Below are 26,707 nucleotides of genomic sequence, written 5' to 3'. Positions count from 1 at the left end.
CGGCCCCCAGTGCTCAGCTCTGCACTCAGCTGTTTCTTATGGTGGCACACACACGCTGACAGGTAGCAGGGTGCTGGTGTGGCCCGGCAGGATGCTCTCCCAGCGTGGCAGCGGGACAGGCCCTACCGCAGCCAGAGTGGGAGATGCAATCCCACCTCGATGAACTGACACCATACTCCACACTGTTATTTTGGTATCTCAGGAGATGTAGGGCTGGCTGTACAGCCCTTGCAGAACACAGGTATTAAAAAAGTTTTTTGTCGAGCTCAGTCAATATCGTTACAGGAGCAGAAAGAAAATTCAGGGTAAACTGAGGGTGGCTTCACAGATGGAAACTGAGAATCATCTTGCTTTGCAAGTCTGTATCACAATTCCTTTATTTATTATTTCAACTTTAAATGGGGTTCAGATTAAACTTGGGAAGAATGTGATTTTATGTAGCTTGCAAATAGATTTTTTTAAATTGTATTTTTTAAAATTCTACCGCAGTTCCCAAGAACACTGTTGGTTTGCTCTCCCTTTATTCACCAACATCGTACCACTGAGACTTGGCAGGGAAAGTGGTTTTATTGATTTTCATTATCCAGCCTAGGAGAAATGCAAAATACAAACAGCAGGAATTATGACCTTTTTTGCCTTTAGTAATTGGAGGTTTTGCTGGTAACAACATGCAGGAAGGAGCAAACAAATGTATTCAACTGTGTTAACAGAAAAAAAGTTTGAAGAATCACAAATCAGATCTCCAGAGGTTATGAGACGGATTTCAGTGCCAATGTTTTATCTTTTCATCTGGTTCAACTTTATCCTCAAGTCCAAATCAGCTGGGAGCCAGGAACAAAAGGCGGTGCCTGCAGTAACACCTTTTTGGCATGTTTGGAGCATAATGGAACTCGGGGTCACTCCGTCCATCTTCCGTGGCTTATTAATGGTGAAAAAGAGACCAATCAGGAGCGCTGCGGGTGCATCTCCTCTGGGAGCCGTGGCCACTGACGTCAATCAGCAACACACCTGTTGGTGACAGCATGCGAGAGAGGTGCTGCTGAGAGCCAGAAATTAAAGGTCAGAGCTTGTGTTGTCATGTTAGCAGCAAAACCAGGAACATCTCCTCTGTGCTCTTAGGCAAGTTGCTCAACTAGCCCATGTCTGCTGGCACAATGCTTGAGAATCTTTACTGGCACTGGCAGACTGTTTGGGGATCTTCAGATAAGGTCTCAAAGATACAAAAACAAAGTACCAATTATCCCTATTGCTATTTCCAGTAGTAACAGAGAAACTGCAAGAGCCATTCAGCTTAGATGACTATGAATTGGGAAGCCTTACACGCAGTGTGCCAGCCGGCCCCATGCTAACATGGCAGCTGCAGCAGCTGGGCTGGGATTCCCAGAGGGTGATTGCATTGCCCCAGCACCAGGCAGCGTGGTGGGGGAGCATTATGCTTGTGCATGGGGTTGGTTGCACCAGCCATGGCGCTGGCACAGCACAGTGTGTCAAAGAGGCTCATGGAGATATCCAAGGAGCAGTGGGTGGGAAAGGGCAATGAAAGTGGAGGAAGAACAACAGCAGTGACAGCGAGCTGTTAAATCTGATCATCTCCTCTTGCGAAACTGATACGTGAATGTCAGAAGCGTATCTCATGGCCATGTATATGTATTTATGCATGAAGCCCTTGCAGCCAGGCTGCCTGCCAAGCACTGTCATCCAGCATGAGCCCTGGGGAGACATCGTTGTCCTGATGCGCTGTGCCCCCAGGCCGGCACACGCAGTACATCCTGCCATGGCACGAGGTTCCAGTTGCTGCTGGTTTTCTGGTTTTCTGCAGAACCAATTTGGCTGAAAACTAATCTGGCAAAAAAAAAAAAAAAATCACAGGAATTGGTTTTCCACAGCATCTCATTGCACAGAGCTGCAACTGTGCATGCTGGCACTTGAAAGAGAATGGATGGGAAGGAGCAGCTGGGGCAGCAGGGAGCAGGAGTCCTTCTGGGGCAGCGCCAGAGTGTGGCGTGTGCAGGGTGATGGTCTCAGTGCAGACCATGGCCTGGGTGTCAGCCAGAGAGCTGAGCAGGCAGCTCCTCCTCAACAGCATAGTGAGAACAAGAGCCCATTATTAATCAGTTTTAAAAGTTGGTGCATTTTCCTTAAAAAAAGGAGGACAGTGATGACTCATTTCTTAGATGTATGTGCCGGCTTTCTGCGCTGCGCTGTTAGCTGCAGGGGGGCTCACCAGTGGAGAAAGTGCAGCACCCTCCTCACCCACCCCCAGAAGAAAGCCTCCCAACAGCTCTCTGATCAGCCAGGGCTTGTTTTCAGGCCATTGTGCAGATGTAATGCCCAGAGATGTTGCAGGCAAACCCTCACCATGTAGGTGTTAATTGTTACCCACTGACTTCAAAGACTTTGGGGCTGTTTCAGAGTAAACAAAAATGTGCTGCACCCACAGCACGCAGTGTCTGATCTGTGATACCATGAGCAGCCCAGACAAGCGCTGTCAGACAGCGAATGCAGTGGGGGCTCTGCTGCAGCTTTCCATCCCCTTGCTGATGTGTGATAATTAAATACAGTCTCAGTTTCTGTAAGGTTGATGTGCACATTTAGAGAAGGCCTCCATGTATCACACCTTGCTCATAAACAGGGAGGGGCAGAGGGAGAACAGCCTTATTCTCACTGTCAATCATTAACCCAAAATAAGTGCTCTGCAGCCAAGGCCGTACCTGTGCTGGGACCACACGTCAGCCTGCAGCAGCTGGGAGGAGCAGTGGTGGGGGCACTGCTGAAGAAGCAGTGCTCTTCTTCCTCTGAGCTTCTTTGCTCTGGAGAAAAAAAGGTTTTTTTTTTTTTTTTCTGGTTCAGAGCATATCAGATGCACATTTGTGCACTTGCACACACAAGCCCACATCCATACTCTAGGAAAGCAGCTCTCTGTATGGTCTCATAGATTGTTTCCCTGTGACTTTCCCAGAAATCCCACAGGCTGACAGAGGCATGCCAGGATTTGATAAGCAGAGTAAGAACTGTTCCTGGGGCCACTGCAGCAGCCCCAGACTCAACCCTCCAGCTCCTGCAGGACCAGCACAAACCATCTGCTTGCTGGGGTTTATGTGGCTCTGTCCAACCACGTCCCACTTCAGCCCGCAGTGTGGCCAGCCCAGCCTGCCTGCTCCACAGCTTCCCCCTGGATATTATTGGTTATAAGGAAAAAGTTTTTCACAATAAGGGCAGAGGTTGCAGAGTGGATGCCCTGTCCCCAGAGACACTCAAGGTGAGGCTGGACAGGGTTCTGAGCACCTGATGGAGCTGTAGGTGTCTCTGTAGGTGTCTCTATTCATTGCACAGGGTTAGACTAGATGGTCTTTAAGGGTTCCTTCCAACTCAAATGATTCTATGGCTCTAGCACTGGTGTGTGGTTGTTACTCAGCGCAGAACATGGGCTGCCTTTCTGAGCACACATCCGAGCTGGTGGGGCATTCATTCACACTGCACCAGCAGTCCACATGTTCTGTGTGATGTCACACTGTGGTTTTGAGGTATTTTTGCACTGCTTTCTTGTTGGTTTGCGGTGACTTTCAGTTGTACAGAGCTCCGTGGGCAGATTGATCTGCCATGACCGCAGCGGTGCTGGGCTGCCCCAAGTCAGGTTGAGGGCACACAGACTCAGTGACACACACGGTGTGGGGCCCTGCCCAGCACCACATGGCACAGGGAAGGCAGGGTGTGGGGAGAGCTGCAGGGCCTGGCACCCGTGGTGTTGCTTTGCTGTATGCAAGGTGCTGAGCTGTGGCTGCAATGGGCTGCTTGTCTGTGTGCTGCTGCATGGGGCAGAGTGGATATCGCATCGTGTGCTGCAGCACAGCGCCTGGGATGGATCGTGGTGGGTGAGGGCTGGGCAGCACGTGCCTGCACGTGGCTTGTTTCGCTGCTTCACCCGGTGAGGGCCATAGGGCCACGGGATCACAGCAGATCCCACTCTGGGTCACACAGACCACTGAGTCCAACTCCCAGCTCTGCACCCCAAACCCTATGTCTGAGAGCATCGTTCAAACGTTGCTTGCACCCGGGCAGCTCGGGGCCGTGCCCACCGCGCCGGGCAGCCTGTTCCACGCCCACTGCCCTCCGGTGCAAAATCTAAGCCCCAGCTCTGACCCCACGACACAGCTGCACGCCGTTCCCTCGGATCGGGCCGCGCACCGCGCCGCGTGCCGCAGCCCCGCGCCGCCCCGGCCGCGTGCCGTGACCCCGTGCGCGTGCCCGGGCCCGCGCGGCGCTCGCAGCTGCATCCCGCGGGGCGCCCGGCTGCGGAGCGCCGCCACCCCGCCGCGGCTCCCTACCCCCCGACCCGTCGCCGCCCCGCGTCTCCCCGGCCCGCGCCGAGCGCCGCCACCCCGCCGCGCCTCCGCCGCGAGGGGCAGCCCCGCCCGGCCCGGCTCGGCCCGCGCCTCCCCGGAGAGGAGCCGGGAGGGGAGGGGCGGGCACAGCGGCCCGCCGCGGCGGAAGGAGGCCGCCGGCCGCGGCCTCGCTCCCGGCGCTGCCCGCGCGCGGCCCCGGGGCACCGCGCGCACCTGCCGGCCCGCCCCCGCCGCGGGGACGGAGCCAGGCACCTGCCGGCGCTCCCGGACCGCACCTGCGCCGCCCCCGGGCCGGGCCGGGCCGCGTTTCTGGCGGGGCCGGCGGGGCATGGCGCGGCGCTGAGATGAAAGTGACCGTGTGCTTCGGGAGGACCGGGATCGTGGTGCCCTGCAAGGACGGGCAGCTCCGCGTGCGGGACCTGACCCAGCAGGCCCTGCAGCGCTACCGCAAGGCCCAGGAGAAGGTGAGCGCGGGGAGCGAGCCGCGCCGGCGGCGGGGGCCGGGGCCGGGGACCGGCGGGCTGCCCGCACGGGAGGCCCGGCCCCGCGGGGTGCGGCCGGGGGCGTGCGGGCGGCGGGCCGCTGCGGCTGTGTGCGTGAGCGCCCGATGGCTCGTGGCGTTTCCGCCCTGCGTGTTGACAAACAAACTTGGTTCGGACGCGAGTAGAACTCGCGCTGCTTCCATTGAACCCGTGTGGTCCCGAACCGGCTGCTCCGCGCGTGCCGCCTGCGTCGGGAGGCGACCGCCGGCGTCTGCGAGGAGTTCTCAGGTTGTGCCTAAGAGGAGAAAAATACCCTCCCGTTGCCCCCGCCGGGTAGAGGCAGGTGCGGAGGTTCCGCGCGGCGCTGGTGGGAGGCCTGGCACCGCGACGGTTCTGCGTGCTGCGGGCCCTCGTGAGGCCTGGCAGGGCTGCACCCCGCGCCGAGCGCTGCGGGGCCGCTGCTGGGCTCCCCGGGCTGCTTTCTCCTCTGCCTGACCGCTGTGTGGTGGCCCTTCTGCGGAACGGAGAATAACGGTCTGGTTCTGCTTAGCAGGTTTATTCTGAGGGAAACTTCTACTGATGCGTTAGAGCCATCACGAGCAGCTGAGTACAACTGAGAGCGGTCACTGTCCGCAGTGTTTTCAGCGGCTTTAATGCTTGCAGCCTGACACGTTTTGTATAAAAATCTTCCAGTGAATATTGTGTGTGTGCGATACCTGCAAAGTGTAGGTTGCGTCCTCGTGCCGCTACGGCCAACAGTCAGTGCGATGTTGTGCACTGAAGTGTGCCTCATTTCGCTGGGACGGGCATCTCACCACCGCTCAGGAATGGAGGTTATCAGAAACCATTGCTGTGGTCGAGGTGAACGTAGAAATTTAAAGTTTGATTTCAGCCCGTGTTTGTGATGGGCCTAGAGTTAGCGTCATGATGACAACTGAAAGGTGGCCTAAAAAGCTTCTGTGTAAATTCATCACCTCTCCTATTCCTCCACCCCCACAACCTTTTCTTTTTCTTGGTGTTTTTTAATTTTATTTTTATTTTAAGGAAGGAACAGCGGGATCTCTGCATTTCTAGGCAAAGCCCTGCCTGTTCCAGACGACTCAACAATCAGCGTATAGGGGAAAAATCTCAGCATCTCAAGAGATATGCAATGTAACACACTGAAGGTTTTGTATCCAGTTTGTTATTCAGGCGGTAGATGTAGATGATGATTTTTATGCTCAGCAGTCATCTGTTGTGCTGCATTCAGGGAATGTGAGGTCTGAAGCATCCTGTCTCCTCTGTAGGACAGCCGGAGTCTGCAGTTCATGCTTCAGACCTTACATTTCTTGCCTCTCCAATTTAAACTATCACGCTGTTTCCTTGTAGAAGTCATCAGTTCCCTGTCCTGTGTCAAGGGTGGGCACAGTAGGTACAGGCCCGTGTGGTCAGAAATCACTGCATTGGGCAGTGGTGGTCCAGAACTTGCAGGAGGACTTGCAGAGAGGCAGGGATGAGAGAAGCAGGCTAAGGACCTGAACAATACAGAACAGGTTGTAGTTCAAGTCACTGAAAGTTGAGTGACTTATGTGCCCTCTCTCCCCCTTCTTCACTGGAAGTTTAAGCAGGTTTTTTTTTTTGGCAGTGCTTTGATTAATTGCTCTGTAGTCTACACGTTTTGCAGTGGAACTAGCCAGAAAGATAAGGAGATCGATTTTTGTCTTATCTCATCAAATATTATTTAGAGTTAGTGCTCTTTGCAGAGGGAAAATTTGAGGTTGGTTAAACAGTTCATATGCACTCCACAAACAGTTCATTGCATTGCCTTCTGCAGTGTTTCCAACCAGTGTGACAAGGAGGGATGGAGAGTTCTGCCATTTTCTTTTTTTTTTTCCCAGCTCGTTCTACAATTCACTTTTTAAAACTTTAAATTTTTTTGTTACTAAAACATGGACTCTCAAAGAGTGGGAGACCCAGAGAATAGGCTTATTTCAGGATAATCAGCAGCTGAGATCTGTTCAGTGGTGTGGGTGCGTAAACAGGTTTGTGTGAAAGATAACTGAAGATTTGTTTTCCTTTTCAAAATGTTTAGAATGTTTGGAATGCTTCCTGTGGCAGAATACTGCTGTTGCTGTTGGCACTTGGTGTGCTTTATGTGAGTTTTTGAGTGTTAACGACTTTTAAAAAACAAAGTGGAAAATGTTATTGTTACAGTGCCTGAACTATTTGGGGAAGGCAGAAAAATGGGTGCAAGGAACATCCCTCATAGCTGCAGAATGGAAAATGAAGAAGGTAGCTAGGATACAAGCGTCGGGAATTTTGTCTTTGTTTTGGTACTGTCAAATGCCCCAGAAATGTGTGTGAGAGGCTTTGTGTTTCAAGGGTTCTTCTGGAAGCAGAATTTTGCTATTACACTGCAGTCATGCAATGGATTTCTCATGTCTGGTAAAGGGGAAGATGTGAGATTAGAATATTAATTCACTTATATTGTAAGATATTTGCATTTCTGTTTGTGATAGACTTACAGTACTCGGCACCTCTTTACACTTACATTGTTGAGACAACAAATGGCCAAGTCTTGCATTTCCATGAGACTTCTGGTAAATAGCTGAGAACTCAGCAAGTGATGGCTTGCTGCAGCTTGCTGCGTTTTCTCAGCAAATTTGGTTTGATTTTGTGGTGAAATTTTGTTGTGAAAGCTCAATTGCTGCCACTAACAGAAACAAAATTGAGGGCCTTTGTTACAGCTGAAAAACCTAACTGATTATTTTGGTTTTTTTGCTGTTATGGATCTTAGCAGTGAAGTTTAGAGTACTGTTGTCATTCTGAATATGCAAATCTCTGATTCTGGAGAATATAACTCTGTTGGGACAGCATCAGCTAAGAGAATGTTTGCTCTGGGACTGCATGATGTGAATTGGCTTGGATTTAAGAAAATGTTTTGTTAATCATCTGCTTGTAGATAAGTTTTCAGAGAAGTGACTCATCTCAGGAGGTAACTTGTGTTTCAGTGCAGTGACATTTGAGGGAATCTGCAAGTTGGGATCTACTTTTGCTGTTGGGAAATGTGTGCGCTTAGGCTTCCTGCTGTTAGGTGGATCCAGCAGGACTAGCGATCCCTTGTCAGCTCAGTCCTCTGCTATTTCTTGTAGCTCAGTATTCTATGGTGCCTTGGGGAGCACTTGCTGGTTGCCTGTATTTAGGGCTCTTTGCTCAAGTGAGTGTCCGTGTCTGTGGGCCTCCTGTTGGGAGTTCTGGTGTCATGAAATATTAGTTGGACTGTCTTGCATGGTCTTGATAAACAGTTGTGATGGGCATTGGAGTGTTTCCACCGAAGAGGCTGTGCAAAAGCCAGCAGTTGATTCTGCAGTGGTGATGGTAACTTCAATTAGCAGTCAGACCAAATGGGAAGCAGTAATAACAGTGGCCGAGTTGATTTGAGAATGATGTGTTTGTGAGTGGAGGAAAAAATGGTGAGTTGTTTAGATGGTACTGGCCGTCTTCCCAAGCTAGATGCATTGGAAGAGCTGCAAGTTGACTGTCTAGATCACATTTTAATTCTTACTTAAAAAAAAAGTAGATCTTTCCCTTTTTCCCTGTCCTTGTCTGCCCCACAACGTGATGGCTTTCTGGAATGATGTACTGCAGTTGTAAATCAGCCAGCAGGCAGACAGAGCTGTAGTGCTCTTCCTGCAGCTTCTCCAAAAACACTGGGTGGGGGGAGAGGGAAATGGCAATTTGTTTTTACTCAGGATTCTATGCTTACAAAAATGTTTGCAGAAACATAATGTATTTCTTCAGAAGATATCAGGCTTATGTGGGAACCTTCGGGTTTGTCCCCTATGATAGCAGGCTAAAAAAGAATAGCACTTGACACACTGCTTTTCCATTACAGTTGTGTGAGTTCATGGCAACTGACTCATATGCAGGAAAGGAGACCACGTGAACAGGCAGAGTAAAGAAAAAGGAAGGAGGCAATTATTTCATTTTTTTTTTTAATATATAACACAGTTATTGACTTAACCATACTTGTGATACTTCATATATACTGGAAATAACTTTCCGGCGGCAGAAGGATGAGTTTAAGGAGGTTTTGTTGTTGTTGTTGTATGAATTGTATCCTTAACTTGTAACTGTCACTGATTGTGCTGGAGCTACTTTTGACATATATTTTTTTCTTAGCTTTTCCTGGATTCATTGTTGCAGTGTGATTGTGTGGTGTGTTTCTGTTGGCTGGTTTGGCACTCGGGTTAGGTGGAGTTGCTGAAGTCTTTCAAGGGGACCAGATGAAAGCAAGGGTATGAGTTTCTCTGAATAGCCATGTGTTTTTGTTTGTGGCCTCGGCAGTCAAAATGGCAGTTTTACAAAGCCTTCTGATTAAGGTGGGCTCTTTTCCTAGTTGAAGTAAAAGAAAAAAAAAACAAAAACCAACGAACCAAACAAAAAACCCCCTTCCTGTAGTTTAAAGAAATTTCACAGTGGATGTTTTTATGAGCATTTCTTAAGCAAGAACTTCACAGGAACAAAGATGCTCTTGACCTCAAACTTGCTTTATAAGTTGTTTGTCCTAGACTGCTAATTTCACTTTGTCTTCCAGATTTATAAGTTAAGAAATCATGAGTTTAAGCATGGACGAATTGGATTACAGTAGCTGTGATCAGTTGGCAAAGGTGTAGAAGCTCTGTCCTTTGAGCTGTATAACTACTTAATGCTCTGAGCGGTGTGCTGTGGGCTTACTGCTGAATACCTCTGAACACATTGATCGTGTTCCTCCTTTTGTGAGCGTTACATACATGCTGGGAGGGGGAGCTGTGCAGGAGTTGCTGATGGTGGCTTTCTGTTTGTCCCATAGTTAATTAAATTTATAAGGTGCTTCTGAACCATTGAGAGTTAAAAGTGGCTTTTTTTTTTTTTCATTAATTCTGCATAAAATGTTGAAGTCTGCTTCTGTGCTGCTTCATAGCTACTAGTGTTGATGTAATGAGGTTTTGGTAGATTTCCAGTCTCCTTTTCTCTTTTGAACAGGTGTTTATAATCCAAACAAAAACTGCTGTTGGACTGGAAGTCAGACTTGTCATACAAAATGTCTTATAAGACTTTGTGTACTTATGTAACTTGAAAAATAAATGGTTGGCTGCCTTCTTTTCTTTCTTTCTCTTTTTTTACATGAAGTATGAAGACTACTGCCAGTTACTTGTGCTTTTGGCTGAGCATGAAGTTGGCTGATGTTAATTTGTTTGAGGGCAGAAGCTCTGCTAAAGGATAGAGCTGGGTAGAACTAGTGGAAATTCAGCAGGCAAAATGAGAGTAACTCCTCCTGGAAATAATGCAGGTCAGGCATCAGTCTGTGTGATAACACAGGGCTTTCATTTTTGTCTCCCAGATGGGATTTATCAAGTTCTGAGTACTATCAGTTGTTATCACTTGTGAGACAGCAAAGATTTGTAGTAAGTGGGAGTTAAAACAGTGGTGGATGGATGCCATTGAAGTCCTCAGTGGTGGCTGATTCCTCATGCTCCTTGCCCATATGTGCTTAAGCTCTGAGTAGTCTTGTGGGGAAGTGAAGAAGAAATTCAACCCCCAAACAGTGTTTTTCATATCTTTATTTCCAGCTGGGGAAGTACCATGCACTGTGACAGTTTTGATGTTAGAAAAAAATCCCTTCTGGCATGGAACTGAGAAATGCTTTTGCTTGCTGCATAAAATCCCACTTTAGTGTCTTGCTAAGTATTTGGAAGTGGAGGATTGCATTCTATTGGTATTTTCTTAAAAACCTGAAGTTTTTATTTTTTAATGGATGAAGTTATTATCTTTGAGTTAATGCGATGTGACTGCATTCCTCCTTAGCTGCTCCTTATGGTAAGTCGGTTGGATTGTGCCATATCATGCCATCTTACATCCTGCTACTGAAGCAGCAGATTTCCTCCCCCAGTGAGCATGACATTTTTTAGGCTTTCCTAATGACGCTAATGTAATAACTGCAGCATTCCTAGGCACGAAGACCTATTGCTTCATTATTGAAAACTCCCTCCAGCTCCCTATTAAGATGCTGTATTCCATCCTTCATGGCTGTGCCAGTGCTAAAGGGCTTGAGCAGTTTGTATTGTTGAGAACAGATTCTGCTGTTTTTGTATTTCACCCTTGAGTTTTGCCTACACATAAAAATATACCTACTTCATGTTGGGCACCGGCCAACCGGATGAGACAGGCTCCTGGGAATCATTTGTTGACAGAAACAAGCTTCAAGTACCACTGACCAGGCAGTGTCCTAAATACACCGTTAAACTGAAGACGCTGCTTCACATGCAAATCTTGGTGAACTGGTGCGTTGTGAGACCTTTTGGGAAGGGCTGTGCAGTATGATATGTAGTACCTCCCTTAATGAAAGTGTTTGTTCTCCTCATATGTTGTTGTGGTAATTCTCTAATACTTATGAGTAATCTATTCCTTGTATAGTTTTACTTTAAAATCTTAAACACACAGCAAACTTTCTTTTATACAAAATTACTCAATGCACTGGATCAGACTTCTTTGGATCATTATCCTTACTTTAAAGAAGAAATATTTAAGACTTGTTTCTGTAAGTGGCTATTTCTTACGTGTAGTGATTGTGCTGTAGATACCTCCATTAAGTGAACCATTGCAATATTTCAATCTGTCATCAAAATTTGCCTTACTATCTAGTGCAAACGTGTAATTTCTGTGCCACTGGTATCTCTGCTCAGAGCTCACATCTTTGCTTTGTTGTGGCAGATGCCACAGCCCTGCTCCAGTGCTCAGGTTTGCTCCTGGGGATGCTCCTGCACTGGGAGGTTCAGGCACACTGACCTCTGGGTTTGTGGCTGTGCACTGGCAGCAGCTACTGCCACAGCAAGGCCTCTTCAGTGCTCTTCTTCACTGATTATTCTGCTATGAGAAAGAACACCACAGAGTTCTTGAATGAAGCCCCTTCTTCCAGGCTGTAATAAAGATCCTTTTGATATGAATGGCAGATAAGCAGGAAGATGAATGACTGTCGTCTAGCAGAGGCTGGTACTTGGTTTTGCAGGGTTCGTGTGATGAGTGGGGGTGAGCAGCTGGATGGCTAGACTTCATTTTCCTGGCTTAGGACTCTCCATTAAAGATGGAGTTCTGTGGAGCCAAATGGTTTTGCAATACAGCATGGGTGATTGTGCTGAATCTCACCTGTACGTTTCTTTAAGCTTCTGGTTTTAATTTAATCTTTGTGTCTTGCGTTCAGTGCTTTAATTCTTTGAAGAAGTTATTACTTACCAATTATTTTCCTTTGTCTTGAACTGTGAATTAGTCCAGGTGAAAGCCTGTATGGAAACCAAAGTGATACAGCAGTGTGTTTTTTTTTTTTTTTTTTGTCTCCCTGACGTGTCCAAAGGGCATGCACTGGAAAAAAGAAAAATCACTGATTGTGTAAGCCCACAGGGAAGGCAGACAAATGCATTATTCCATCAGTCAGATGTGAAGTCTTTTTGAAAATGCAGTTTAAGTCCATACCACTCATCTTGAGCTAAGAAGTTGTTAACTCTAATAATGATTTTTTGCTAACATATATATATATTTTTTTCTAATAAAATAAATGTCAATTGGTTGTCGACAATCTATTGGATCATTTTAAAAGCTTTTTTTTATTTATCTGACTTTACAAAATATTTGGTCTATCCTAGTCTGCCAAAAGTATGACTTACTTTGCTTTGACTGATTAAATTGAGTTGTATTTTCTTTGGGATACTCACTCTGCTGAGATTTCTTTGCAGAAGTTGTCTTTGTATCCTCCTCTAGATCCAACCCCTCAGCTTTCAGTTTTGTAGGGAGGGTTCCAGCAGTATACTGATACCAGATTACTTTATCAGCATGTTTCCCAGAAGTTGGGTACTACATTCATTCAGTCAGACCGTTTCTAGTGGTTCCCTTATTAAAGAAATATGGCAGTGTTTTTTAGCTGACATTGGCAACTTGGCTGTCTTCGTTTGCTTCTGGTACCTCAACCTGATCTTTGTCCAAAGAATGGAAGATTAGGAAAGAATTGAATCTACCTGGGTTTGCATGGGAAAGGCTTGCTGAGTTTTTTTTAGGGTCTAAAGGGAGTTAATGTCCTCAGCTCCCCCAGAATGATGCTCATACAAAAAAGATAGCTGCTGCCAGTTCACAATTAATTTTCCTCTGCTGCTTGTAATGAATGTGTTCTGAACAACTGTTTGAGGAGTTTTTGGCATTATAACATGCAAAAAGAAAACTCCCTAAAGAGTTGGAAAACTGAAATGATTACATTGGACAAGAAAAGGAGGAATGTTCATTGACATCTTGACATTGTGCATGGAGGAAGACCAGCGCAGGTGCAGTACAGTTGTGAGGCAGGGTTTGCTTACATGTCTGTGGAAAAGGTAGGGGGAAAGGTAGTTGCGGGAGTGGAAAAACTCTAGCGTTATGTCTGTTCTTTTGATGATCAATAACAACTCTTCTGTGTGTTGGGCAGGAAGGTTAGCACTTGAAAACCCAATGAAGTATTCTGTATTAATGTTTTCAGGAACAATTTTTTGGGTGGCTCTCATTCACCTGCTGACTAATGGAAGATTGTAGCTTGACCTGAAAGACTCCAATAGGAACTGCTCTGCTAGCTTTCCAAATAGCAAAAGTAAGAATTAATTTTTGCTCAAAATACCCAGCATAGCTCAGAAGTGCTTGAAAGAACACTCATGGCATGTGCATTTTAAGTACATTGCTTCTGAGTCTTTTTTTCCAGTCCAATTACTATTGCATTTGGTCCTTTTATTTTTTTTTTTCCTATTTCTGAACCTGCCAAAAGAACAAAATAAGTAAGAGCTGTTACCCTTTTCATATACTTGCACTTGAAGTAAGGTGGGTCAGATGGGACTATGCCAGTATCCATGAGTCTGGAAAAATGGTGGTTTGGACCATCTTCATCTAAATAGGATGTACTGTTTTGGGGGAGTAGTTGCAACAAGGCAGAAACTGAAAGGTGTAGGTAATTTGCTTTTGTATGTATGGTGTACATTTTTTTTCTTATTAATTACACCCTTCATGGAGCATTGAAAAATGTAGCACTGGAATTGGACTATGTCTTCCTTCTCGTTGTCTGGGACTGTGCTATCTTGCAAGGTGCTTTTTGTTGTTTTCCTCCAGCAACTTTTAACTCTGCTGTTTAACTCTGAGTATAGACTGAATACTCACTTTGGTTATACAGTTTTTAATACAGCATGAATTTTGCAGTTATGCATGTTGCCAATGTATTCTTTCTTGTCTGGAAGAACAACATATTTTCACGTTCTCATAGTTTTATTAAATACGTGATATTTAAAGAGATGAGAACAACACTAGGTAGGTCTGTTTTGGTAACTTCAGATGTTTCAAATGTAACATACATCTGGTGGTACACACATTGTTTATCATGAGATGACAGAACCATCTTTTGAATTCAGAGGAAGTGGAGAAGTCTGGCTTATTGTTCATATTGCAGTTTATTAATGGCTATAGATATGAAAAGAGCATCTCGCTAAATGGAAGTCTCGGTCAACCTCTGACTCTTGTCTTAAAGGTTTGAGAATAGACAATATGAAAAAATCCCAGCTTCTTTCCAGATGGCTGAATGCTTGATGTGTCTTTATGTTTAGCTGTCATTCAAATGTGAATGCTGTGGTGATTATAAGTGTCTTCCATTTTTCTGGTTTGAAATGAGCCCTTTTCATGCATTGTGTGCTTACAGATTAACTGTTTGGCTTATCAGTGGGGATTTTAGAGCAATAAAACCCAACTTGATGGTATAGCAAAATCCAGGATGGTAGTGTTCATAGCTGCCTCGAGAGCGCAGGTCTCTGCTTCACATACTATGTTGTGTGCGGTCATTTTGAAATAGGCTGAATGCTATTGGCATTCTTTTAAGTGTTTTTTCAGAACTGAAACTTCTTGTGCCCTGTAAGGGGAAAGAATGAGCACAAGGGAAGGAATTTATTTAAATTGGGAAGGAAAATAAAAAGTAGATTTTGTTATTAAGCTGTGAATGTGAAGTACACTTCTTACATAATGGTTTTAGACAAGTGTAATTTAACATTCAAAGATGCAGACTACAATTTGATGATGAAATTGTTAAATACTGTTGTAATCTTTCTGAAGATGAATGAATTTTCAGGTTTCTTTGGTGGTGGTGGTGCTTTTATGTTTTGGAGCCTAACTTTGTTAAGGTACATATAGTGTAAGAGAGACTTCTGATAATGTGGGCAGAACTGTTGCGGGTTCTGTAGAAGGCCAAATCATTAACCTGAAGTGACCAATATACCAGCAAATTCTGATGTTTTTCAGTTATTTTTCTTTTCCCTTTAACTGTCAGTGACTATTTACTTACCTGTTTGCCTCTTCTAAAAGAGAATTGACTGCTCCATTACATGTGTTGTTCCTTTTTTCAAGGCTCTGGTGCGTTACAATGAAACTACCACTTAGCAGAAGTACATCCAATTACTTTGCTGTAAAGCCTTCACGCCTCACAGTGAATACAGCACATCGTGGCCGAACCTGTCGGTCACAGGCTCTCTACCAATGCCTGCACATAAGCTGGGAAGGTGTGGTTTAATAGTCCCTGTTAATGAGATGGTGATGTTACAGTGCAAGTACTGCTGACAGTGCTGTGTGATGAAGTATTCATATCACTTGGTCAGCTTTGAGCGTTTTTGTGAAAAAAATGCTAGCGTTATATTCTGTTTACTGTTGACTCTTCATGTAGATTTTTGTTAAATTTCCCAGGGAAATGTTATTTCTGCAGATGTGTGAGCATGGTATATGTGGAGTTAGGGCTCTTGAACTGTATTCACATACACTGAAAGGATGAGCAAGGTAGCTGATGGCAAAGTACGCTGGGCTGATCTGAGCAATGAATGGCGTCAAACTGCAAATAAAAGAAGAAGGCTACGATGGTGTCCCTATGCTGTTGTAATGTATATGCAAATAGAGCATTTAGTCAAGTTTCATACTGACTGTTGTAGTTTGAAGTTTCTCCTTGTAGGGTTGTATCGGGCTGTAACTGTGAAAGGAATGTTGCTATGTGCACATCCCTCTTTCCAGGTCTGGAAAGGCCGCCCTGTTCATAGATTGGAGAAAGCTGCCACAGGACAGTGACTGGGATGCATGTCGTTCTTCATGTTTGAGCTAAAAGTGTTTTCGTCAGTGTAGAAGAGGCCTCCTCTATCCTTGTAAATCTCTAAAGCTCTTCCATCCCTACTCCTTTGTGATTCTGTTTTGCTGAAAGTATTTGGAGGGGAGGTAAGAAGGACACCTTTTTGCACTTCCGGTTAAGGGAGGGGAAAACCCTTCTGCATACCAGTGGTATTGAGTTTCTGTGAAAGAATGAATAACTTCATTCTCTTCTTTTCCTCTTTGATCTAGCCAATATCCACTTAATTTTTATGGCATAAAGTTTTTATGAGGTGTTTGTTCTGGGATGTTCTGTATTTCGGTCAAGTGAAGCTGGAAGTTGATCTCAAGAAATAGAGGATTATCTTTGGGTTTCACCCGACTCCATTGTTTACCTCTGCCAATGTACTTCGAGGTCATTTGGTCTATTCACAGTGTGTATTTTCTGCATCCAGTTGCCGGAACCAGTACAGCTGACTAATATTCATGGAATTTGGCAATGCTTGCTGGTTCTTTGTGCCTTGAGAACATTCTTAATTCAGTCACTTTTGCTGCTGAGAAGTAGAGGCTGGTTAATTTAGTATTTCATGTGAGAACCAACTGTTATGTGTCAGCTTCTTCTGGTCCAGACCTTGCTCCAACACCTGGGTGGCAGAGAATGCTTTATTTCTGTCCCAGCACAACCTGTTCTAAGTTCATCTATTACTCCCATTCCCCTCTCTTTTTTTCTTTCTGTGGTAGTGAGCTGATGAACTTCTGCCTCAAAGGCACTCAGCTTGCATCTCCAAATACTTATAATGCTTTTGTTTTTGAAACCTACCCTCAGTGTCTTAGCACATTTCCAGCACCGGGACCTAAAATTAGCCCTAATGGCTGTATTTTGGGGCATGAAGGTCAGTCAGGCCCTAGACCACGCTCCCCAGTGCCTGCCTCATGCGGGGGATAGGGCCGCTGTGCTGCCCTGCTGCTTTCTGTGAAATACTTGCATATGTTGGGGGAAAAAAAAAAAATCCTCTCTCTCAAAAAAGAATGTGTTATGGCTCTCCATGTGGAATTAAGGGTGTACTTCTGTAATTTACTGCTGGCTTTTTCCCTTACTTGAGCTTTGTCTAAAGCTCAGTGTATATGATATGGTGTTAGAAGATGTAATCGTACCTGATCTGTATTGTCTCACTGGCATTTGTATTCTGTGCTGTGGGGTTTGGAGTCTGCTCTTACTCAGTCACACATTTGGAACTCTGAGGGCTCCTGATAAGCGGTCCTGGGGCAGCTGCAAATGCATTAATCACTTCAACAAAGGGAAGCCAAGCAGTTGTAAATAAAATAATCTCAGATAGTATCTAGACGCAGGACTGAAGTGGTGGCTGCTCTTTGTAGCTGCTGAGCGCTTCATCAGTTTTTGTTCAGGATCTGGCATATTTCAGTGTAGAGTTCGCAACAAACTGAGCTATGTGAATTTACAGCCAGCTCCGAGGTTTTGCTGTCTGTGTATTGAATGCTTTGAGCTAAAGGACATTAGTTTATAAGTGAAGATCTGTTTGCATTTCTTATTTACGTTCTTACAGATAATCTATAATTCAAAACCTGGCATACCATGTGTTTCAGTTTCAGCTGGGGCTTTTTTTTTGTCATAGTTCTTACAGCTGCAGTCTGTGTGGACCTCTTTCTCTAAATGTGTATCTCCAAAGAGCTTTGCCTGTTCCTTTTTTGCATGCTTCTTCTTCACTGAAATACACTTCATAAAGGTTTGATGTTGGAGTGCAGTGGAAAGGTGTGGGTTATGCCATCCCTCAACCCTGTTACGTTGTCTTTACATTGTATTATATGCATTCTTCAGGTAATGTTCAGGTAGTGGGACGTACTTAGTGATTAGTTTTCATTCAGATTTAGTTTAAAACCAGAATGCTCTTATTTTTGAAGGGTTCCAAATCAGAATTTGACTGTAATTTAAAATTTGATTTTTTTTTTTAAGTAAAACGGAGATGTGATAGCATGTAGCAAGCATCCTCACCTTGAGAGGCTCCCCGAGCTGGAAGCTTGCTTTAAGACGGTGGCTGTTACATTTTATAAAAGTGTGTTTGTCTGTCTGCTTAATAAAAAAAGAATTTAATTGTACCTGGAAAAGAATCAGAGAAAGCAAGAGGAAGAAAAAGAATAGAAGAGGGATATGTTTCGTCCATCCAAACTGAAGTTTGAACTGTGGTGATATGCTGAAGAATATGGGTGAAGGAGAGGGAAAGAAAAGGTGATCAGACCATGCTCGTCTCATGCTGTTTCATTTTGACGTGTAGTCATAGTAGTGTGTAGTCCTATTTATTTTTTAAATAATAATCAGGCTTGGTCTGCCTTAGTGAGCAGTGTGTATCTGTTCTTGCGCTTCCTGGTCTGGTCACAGCCTCCATTTTGGCATTCAGTTTTAGCAACTTCAGTAATGGAAACTTTCAAAGTTGGGTATTTAAAGTGACCTTAGGTAAAATCTTTTTTTTTTTTTTCCACCAAAAACTGTTTTCTACTTTGTGATTCCACCCTTTAGCAGTGTCATGTCCATTGATGATTGGGGGGGAGGGGAAAAAAAAGAGGAAAGGTTACATACTTAGTCTTGAAAGATTAAGTGAATGAATCTGAACAAGTAGATGGGGGGGGGGGAATGCATAAAATGAGGTATTCTATCAGTTGCTTGCTTGGAATAACTTCCTGTTATGGTCTGATATGTTTTTATTATTGTTCTTTTTTTTATGAGCGTGTGGAAGTGTCTGTGTGTTCTGCTGCTGCCGGGATCACAGTGTTCAGCTTGGGCCCCGAGAAGCCCCTCTGCTGTGACCGCAGAGTACTTTACCATCAGCTGAGTTAGTATGTATTATGCAAACCCTAGCATCCTGATCAGCTGTTGGCTTTTGCGAACTCCGTATTCGTGATCCCATGGAACTGAAACCCCACGTCTGGTCTAAGTGGTGAGGGGGGCCCAGCTGCTGGCAGGTGGCTGAAATGCTCTCTGAGTAGGGGACGCTTCAGTCTTGGTTGGGGGTGGTTGTGGCATGCAAAGAAACGACTGCTGCAGGCTGCTCTAAGTTTGAGGCTGCGGCCATACTCATCTCATTTGTAGTCAGCTCTACCTGCTATGATTTGCAGGTTGTGGTTTCTTAGTGTTACTTGGCTATAGATGCTGCAGCATCACGTAGCCTATCATGGTTACAGAAATCATTGAGTACTTATGTGTTGGGAGGTAACAGATCACATGGCAGTATATGTACAATATAAAATGATTAAATGTTAGAAAGTTCGCTCTCTCATTGACATTAATTGAAAATACCCCCTTCATGAGAAAGTATATTGTGATTGCAAGTTCTTAATCTCTGTTTTAACACTGTCTAAATGGCAGAAAGCACCATAGCTGCACTCCATTGTTTGCCTTCAGACTTTGACCTGGTATTCATTCTATCTCTGTGGTTGTGGAACAGCTCTATGTGACTTTCACTTCTTATACCTCCTTTTTCATGCTGTGTTTCACCAGAATCAAATTGCTCTAGAGAAGCAGTAATGTGGGGGTGCTTCTAAAATACCAGTCTGAGAAATAATTGTGGGAGGAGTCTTACCGACGCATTCCCTTGCTTCTGCATTTTTTTCAGTTTGTCCTATCTTTCTCATATTCAAATTAAAAAACTTCAGGTTAGAGATTGTATTCTGCTAAAGACAAGTAACAGCACCAAACAGTGATGAACTGTGAGATCAAGTAGATGGAGTCCTTTTATTGATGGGTGAGCAGAAGCGTGCTTAAACGTGTTAGTGTTCTCTTGCTCATTAAGACTGAAATATGCTATATAAGCAGCAACATTTGTGAAGTAAGTTGCTTTAGTTCTCAGAAAAGTAGACTGACACTTTCCTACTTCAATTCATGGGTGGGGGGAAAGGGATCAAAATGGTCCTCCAAAGTTTTGGATATATTAAATGTGTTTTTATATGTGTATTTAAATAGTAAAACAAATGGGAGTATCTTAGAGCGGTTGGTCTTTCACTTGAATGTTTACTCTTGACTGAAACAAACACATAGAAGAGTTCTTGATTTTGTTTTAGATTTGAGCACTGAAGGCACAGTGTTAGCTGGCAACAGTTCAGTTCGGATTCTGTGACAACACGAACGTTAAACCCACTTTAAAATTTATGTCACTTCTGCCTACATCGTATGTGTGCGTTCATGTGACCTGGCTTTAATTATCTTTTGGTAAATATTTGCATAATAATTCCTAAAGTGTTCTCCCACATATAAAGGAAATGATGATGAACAGCTTTTAAGTGGCTTGATGTTGAACATAGACATGACTTGCAGCCTTAAGGTAAAATGCACATTAGTGTAACTGTTTAATATTCATTTAGGAAGTGCTGGTATGTGTTATACCAGGTAACTCAGTCGTGCTTTTCCTTTAAATATTTAGATGGTGTTTCTGTTGCATACCTTAATTAAACTTTTGTATAGGGGTTATATGCAGTGTAGTAAGATTTCTTCCCATTCGTGTCATTGAGAGTGTGTAGGAGCAGATACAGCAGATCTATGGATTTGAAGCCAACTGCTTTCTTAGTAGCTGGTTTCTTCCCCCTTCCTGTTTTAGGTAGAGCATACATACACTTAGTACTGCTGTTTTGGAAGGCAGTGCAAAGCAGGTATGAGATGTGGAAAAAACTCTGCATTTGCAAAAGAAATGTCTTGCAGTGCATTCAGTAACTGCCCTTTCCTGTGGAAGAAAGGGTCTCTGTGCATGCAGAACATTCACGATCAAAGCTGGTTAATGAGATAAGCTTAAGGTCCGGTTTTGTTGGTACCAAGGAACTTAGGTCCTCATTTTGATTGATTAATCTGGATTGTGTTCTGGGGAGCTATACGCTGTGGTCTGGCTCTGAAATCTCTTTGGACTGGGTGAGTAGTTGTGCTGCTCAGAGGAATTATGTCTGTAACTGCATAGATGTCTACTAACTTGCTCCACCGAGGCATCTACAAGTAGTTACTATTTGCTTCATCAAACCCCATAAAGATAACCTCTCTCCCTGCCTGCACTAGTAGCTGTTTTCTAGCTTTCAGGGATGAAGTTCTGGTTAAGTTTATAGAAATACTGATGTGGAACTGGGTTGTGAAGGGCAGGTGGCCAGTGTTGCGTTGTGGTGTCTGCTGCCATTGGCAGTCCCTGACCCCAGAGAGCTGAGGGGGCTGCACTGCGGTGTCTGGGTTGGTGTGTGGGGGAACAGCACCTAGCTGGGAAGTGCTCTTCTGCAGAAGGGACCGCATGCATCTTGTTCTGCTTTAGTTCTTGTATTCTAGCGTGATTTGTTCCTTTCCGTTAAAGAAGTGGCTCCTGAAGCTGCACTTGCTCCAAGATTGGTGAGAAATGACATCTGCTGTTCTCCCAGACAGATCTAGACTTAACTTTCTCTTGATGTGGCCTTTAACAAAAGCACTAAATTGCTGTATTTGTTGTGGCCCACAGTAAAAGGAAGATTGGGATTTCATTAAGCTCGATGGAATTTAGGGTGGCCCTTTGTCTTGAGCTTGTTTCCTGCCAACTTGCTGCATTCTGTTAGGACAATACAGCTTTTACACTTCTTTTTTTTCCTTTGTTTCTCTTTCAAAGACACATCTGGGTTGGTACAGCCACAGAATCACAAATAGAAGCAAACACGGAAAATGTAAAGTTCCAATCAGCTTTTTTTTCTTTCACATCGGCTCTATTATGTGTATAGTACTCTTAAATGGCATAATATTTACAAAAGGTTCTGATGTATTTTCATGCAAAAACAAAACCCACTCCTCTTAATTAGACAAATTTCTGTGGCTAACAAGTATGCTGGTTTGGTATTAATATCTCTGAACGCCTTTTGTGACTGCATTAGTTAAAAGATTCAGGAGGAATGTCGGCAGCTATCGATGCATTCTGGTTTGAGAGAAACTTCTAGCGTTGTATGTTTATTGGTAGGGTCAGTCTTTCACAAGGTTTGAGCATTAAGTAAATTGTTGGATTAAAGTTAACCTGCTTGCTTGCTGCACAGAGATGTATTTCCTTTCTACTTTTTGATCTTAGGAATTTTGTGGGTATAGAAAAAATAGTTAAACCACGGGCTTAAAAATAGAGCGTTGAACTGCGGTAGTTGATTGTGTCATCACTTCGCAGATGAGAATGTGCCATTAAAACCTAGAATTTCAAACGCCTGATACCTAGAGTGGGGAAAAAACAAAAAAAAGCAACTCAAAATATCTTGCTGGTTTCAGTGCAGAAATAACTGTAGTTAGGGGTGAATTTCAGATAAAATAGGGATGTTCTGTGTGCTTCGTCACACAGGTGGCTGTCATTCAGCTGCATTAATACTTTACCTCCTGTGCTAGTCAGAAGGTTAAAGGGTTGTGGGTTAGCCCTGGTAGGGGCAGCTGAGCCCTACACAGCCACTCTCTCATCCCCCCCTGGTGGGACGGCAAAGAGGAGTGGGAAGGTAGAAGTGAGAAAACTCTTGCTTTGAGATAAGAGGAACGGGCAAGGCAACAGCTGTGCGTGTGACTGAAACTTACCTTTCTCTTCCTTTCCCCCAGCGTTTTTTTGCTGGGCACCATGGCATGTGCCATGGAATATCCCTTCACTCTGGTGGGATAAGCTGTGCTGACTGTCCACTCCCAGTGCCCTGTGCACCCCTACCCTACACTGGCAGGGCAACATAAGCAACTGAAAAGAACTTGATACCATGTAAGCACTTTTCAATAGCTAAGTATTTAACTTAAAAATTCAAGTGTGTAAGGCAATGTAATTGTACATTCTAAAAGTCTTCTGTGTAGTGTTTTATAGGTAGTCTGATGTCTGCAGTTTTAATTTTCTCTTTTTTCAGTAATTTTTGATGTTAGGAGAAGCTCCATGCATGTTTGTGGCAAGAAGGTGGAATACAAAGCTGCTTTATCTGATGGCAAAACCGTGCAAGTTTAGGTTGTGAAAACTTGTTTCTGTCTTCCAGGATCCAACTTATTGGGTAAATATTCACCACCTGGAGTATACAGATGGAGGAATCCTGGACCCTGACGATGTGCTGGCAGATGTTGTGGAAGACAAAGATAAGGTAGAGCTTGAATGAAAATACTGTCTTAGCTTTTTTTGCTGTCTTTTCAAATAACGAATGCTACATTCTAATTTCTTGGCTCTGTGGCAAATGAGGTGTGTGCTGAATATCCTTAAATGAAACACATCTGCCCGTAGGTGTTGTAGCTCTCTGATCTTGGGGACCTGAGGTGGAAAGTGTGACCGTAGTAATGAAGGTAACCAGAGGAGCCTGATAGTTGATGTAGAACTTAAAACTTTTTCAAGCAGTTTTCTGTTTCTTGTTGTTGTTGTATGAAAACATTGATGCAGGAATGAGAGTTTTACATGACATGTTTTTTTTTATGCCACTTAAAATGGCTTTGATGATCTCCTTCTCTGCTTAGAATTAAATTTTTTCAAGAATCGTTCAAATGTCGTGGTTGAATGTGTGACAAAATAAACAGACAAATCCTATGATGACAAGAACAGCTGCCCCAGCTGTGTTGCGTTTCAGGAGGAGTTTCTGTGATCTGTTACTGAAAATTTAAGTAGACTGGTTGTAAATCTCACAAGCTATGAGTCTGTGACATTGAACTCAAATGAGATAGATGTCCTTTCTAGGTAAAGGAATAGATGCAAACAAGTCCCTTTTAATGTTTTTATAATTATCAGAAAAAATTAGCTTGAGAAACTGGTGACTTATTTCAGCATAAAGGGGGATGGACATAATTTATAATACTTAGCTGTTTTGTTGTATAAAATCAGAGGGAACAAATGTCTAGTGGCTTGAAACTGAAGATCTAAATGTGGTATATGTTTATAGCTTCAAACAAATAGCTTTGTCTACATAAGTAGCCATATGCTTGGTGAGCTCAAAAATAATTCTGTAGACAGAAATGCTAGTTCTGCCTGCTGTTGGTTGTTCAATGATTTAATAAAAGGTGCATCATTTTGGATACAGTTAATGGGATGGAGTTTCTCAGTACCTTAGACAATTGTCTAAGAGGTACTTCTACGACAGTTAATGAGCATTTCTTAAAAGCAATGAAGCTGTGGTGGTGGTGTTTTTTCATGTCCAATTAGTGTTTCTTGTTTAACCGTATTTATTGAAAGTGTACTTAAAATACCGTATGGCCTTTTTCCTGTTAATGTTTGGAGGCTAATGACTGTTTGCTGAGGATTAACACTGCTTTATAAGGCACAAAATCAAATAATCAGAGTGAAGGGAAATGCTTACTGGTGTCATCTTTTATTAAAAGAAAATAACATGCCTACCCAGGATCTTCTCTATTTGAAATACTGACAAACATTCATGCAAATGTGAGCAGTAGTTTGCAGGATATTTGATGTACCATCCAATTTTCTACTTGTTCCCATAGCCTTACTGTACTTTATCAGTGGGTATCACTATGGCTGAGAAAGTGTTGCTGATGAAATTTCTAGTTCGCATTACAGGTTCTAGCATCTTCTGTTATAAAAGTGCTTGGTGGGGTTCTGTGATTCTGAGGCTGCATTTTGGAAGGAGCCTGGGACAGCAGGATGTTATTCACTGGAGCACTCTGAGATGGTTTAGGAACGTAGCAAACTTCTCAATTTCCCTTCCTGTGATCCCTCAATTACACCTGGTGCACGTAAGGCAGATAGGTGCAGGTGCGGTTCTAGGTAATGCTTTGTGGCCATTGTCTTTTCTTCAGAAGGCCTTGGTGAACTGGTGGTATGTAAGACTTGCTGAACAGCAGCAGCTGCAGTGACGTATATATGTTTTTTGATTAAACTAGAGGAGAAGCATGTAATCACATAACAGGACTGCTGGTTGAGGGGTCAAAATATTTTGAGTGCAATTGGGCCATGGCACCTCCCAGAGTATTGGAGCCATTGATACGCTACCTGCCTACAGGTTTCAGTATTATCTGATAAAGAAGAGGGAGTCCTATACAAGGGTTACAAATATGCTTTTTAGTAGTTTTATTGTGTCCTGTTAACCTTTGAGCCTTGGCCTTTTCCTACTGAGTGTATTGGCTTAGGGGACCTTTAAGCTTTGCAAAAATGAGTAGAGGTATCGAGATCTGATAGAATTGATATCTGATTTGGTGTGCGAAGTCCCTAAGTAGGTGAAATTATCTTTGGTAGGTATATTTGAGTGCTGGTTCCCTTTGGTGAGGGCTGTCTGTAGGGATGATAAATGTACAGACTGCAGCTTTGTTGCTCTCTTGTCCTTGTCATCCTTTCCTGTGTATCCAAGGCACTAATACAGTCTCACGAAATCAGTCATTCTATACAAAAAACATGCATTAACTTAACCTCCATGCCTTTAAACAAAATTGTTTGGCGTTGCTGCCCATTAAGCTCTTTTATAACACCAGAGTGAACTAACTGGTTCATATTCCTTGAGCATTAATCTGCTCTAGATCATGGTTTGATGACAGTAAATTAGCATGGTTTTTGCGAAGCAAAATGCACTTGCTAATCTATTGGAATTCTTTCACTGTAGCAACAAAACAGTGAATCAGGGAGAGCTGTCAGATGTAATTTCTTTGGAGTTTCACAAGCTCTTGACAGTCCTCACCAACAGGCAGGTGAGGAGGCACAGCTACTGGTGAGGGGAGCAGCCAAGCGCTGCTGTGAGTTGGTACCAGCGGGGGCCATGGAGGGCAGGGGGAGGGGCTCCCAGTGCCCGTGGCTTCATTGGGAAGGAGCTCATCCTGACTTCCTGGCTTCCTCTTGATCTCACAATTAATTAAAAGCTGGACAAAAGGCAGCACAGTAAATGGAGTTAATAGCTGTTAACTGCGTGGTTATGCATGCTAGAGCAGGTAACTTCTGTGTGCATATAAACCAAGCCTAATTTAGTATTATATGCAAAAGATTGAGCAGTTCTTTATGGCAAGAGCCCTTCTTACTGTCACTGCCATAGCAATAATGTATGGTCTGAATAGGGTGTCAAAGCAAGCATGCAATAGTTTTAAAATAATTTTGTTTTCACTGAGTTGGCCAGCCGAGTGGTTTGTGTCCCAGTTGCTCTGAATGATAGATTTACTCAAAAAATCTAATTTTGTCTTTTGAATTAAAAAAAGAGGCTGTTTAAATTGCCTGGTTTTAATGAGCTGGAGCTGTAAATGGGGTCCTTTTTTGTATGCTGTTTTAACAGATTTCTCACTTGAAATAACTATTTTTATTTGAGGAAAAAAATCACCACAGGAAAAGTTCTGTTGTACCAAAAGCGAATACCAAACATTTCCCTTGGTATCACTGTGTACACTGAGCCTGTGTTTGGCAGTCTTAACTGTATAAATGTAATGTGCCCTCCATTTTATATGGTGTCATATTTTCAAATGTGCATAAACACACAAAAAGGATGTAGTGAAGCTGTGTTAATAAGTTAGAACTTGCTTAGTTTATAGGAGAGGAGTTTAAACTGCTGATAACTTCCAAGAGCAGAACAGTCCTACTCTCTATATAAAAACTGCATTTTCCCTATGAAGTTTTCTGTCTAACTTGTCAACAGCAGTTCACATCTTGCTGGAACTAAAGACAAATAAAACAGGCTTTCTGGTATGCTTGCAATCAGCAGAGCCCTTCTGAAGTGCGATGCGATGGTCTTCTGTCAAGTGTTTGTTTGCTTTTCCTTGGCAAGACTCCCCATGCAAGCATGAGTAACGCTGACAGAAGTGCGTCACTGCAGTATCTGCCACTCAGCCAGCAAAGC

The 26,707-nt window shown here is 43.8% G+C and overlaps 1 protein-coding gene and 1 long non-coding RNA gene across 2 annotated transcripts in view; one reads left to right on the top strand and one right to left on the bottom strand.

The window, feature by feature from the left end:
- On the bottom strand, positions 381-4,729 carry LOC110399393. Its single transcript, XR_002439156.1, has 3 exons — positions 4,619-4,729; positions 2,712-2,810; positions 381-1,842 (listed from the first exon to the last, which is right to left on the bottom strand). It is a non-coding gene; the product is annotated as an uncharacterized LOC110399393 (long non-coding RNA).
- Positions 4,566-26,707, top strand: part of PARD3B (par-3 family cell polarity regulator beta) — a 374,909-nt gene continuing 352,767 nt past the window's right edge. The window contains exons 1-2 of the mRNA XM_021398013.1: positions 4,566-4,807; positions 22,940-23,041. Coding sequence (XP_021253688.1) covers positions 4,688-4,807; positions 22,940-23,041 — 222 coding nt within the window. The 5' untranslated portion in view covers positions 4,566-4,687. The remainder of the gene's footprint in view (positions 4,808-22,939; positions 23,042-26,707) is intronic.

This window comes from Numida meleagris, chromosome 5 (genome assembly GCF_002078875.1).
Source record: "Numida meleagris isolate 19003 breed g44 Domestic line chromosome 5, NumMel1.0, whole genome shotgun sequence".
In the NCBI taxonomy this organism is placed as follows: Eukaryota; Metazoa; Chordata; class Aves; order Galliformes; family Numididae; genus Numida; species Numida meleagris.
The sequence above is the reverse complement of the archived record's forward strand: the minus strand, read 5'-3'. Positions and strand labels throughout refer to the sequence as shown.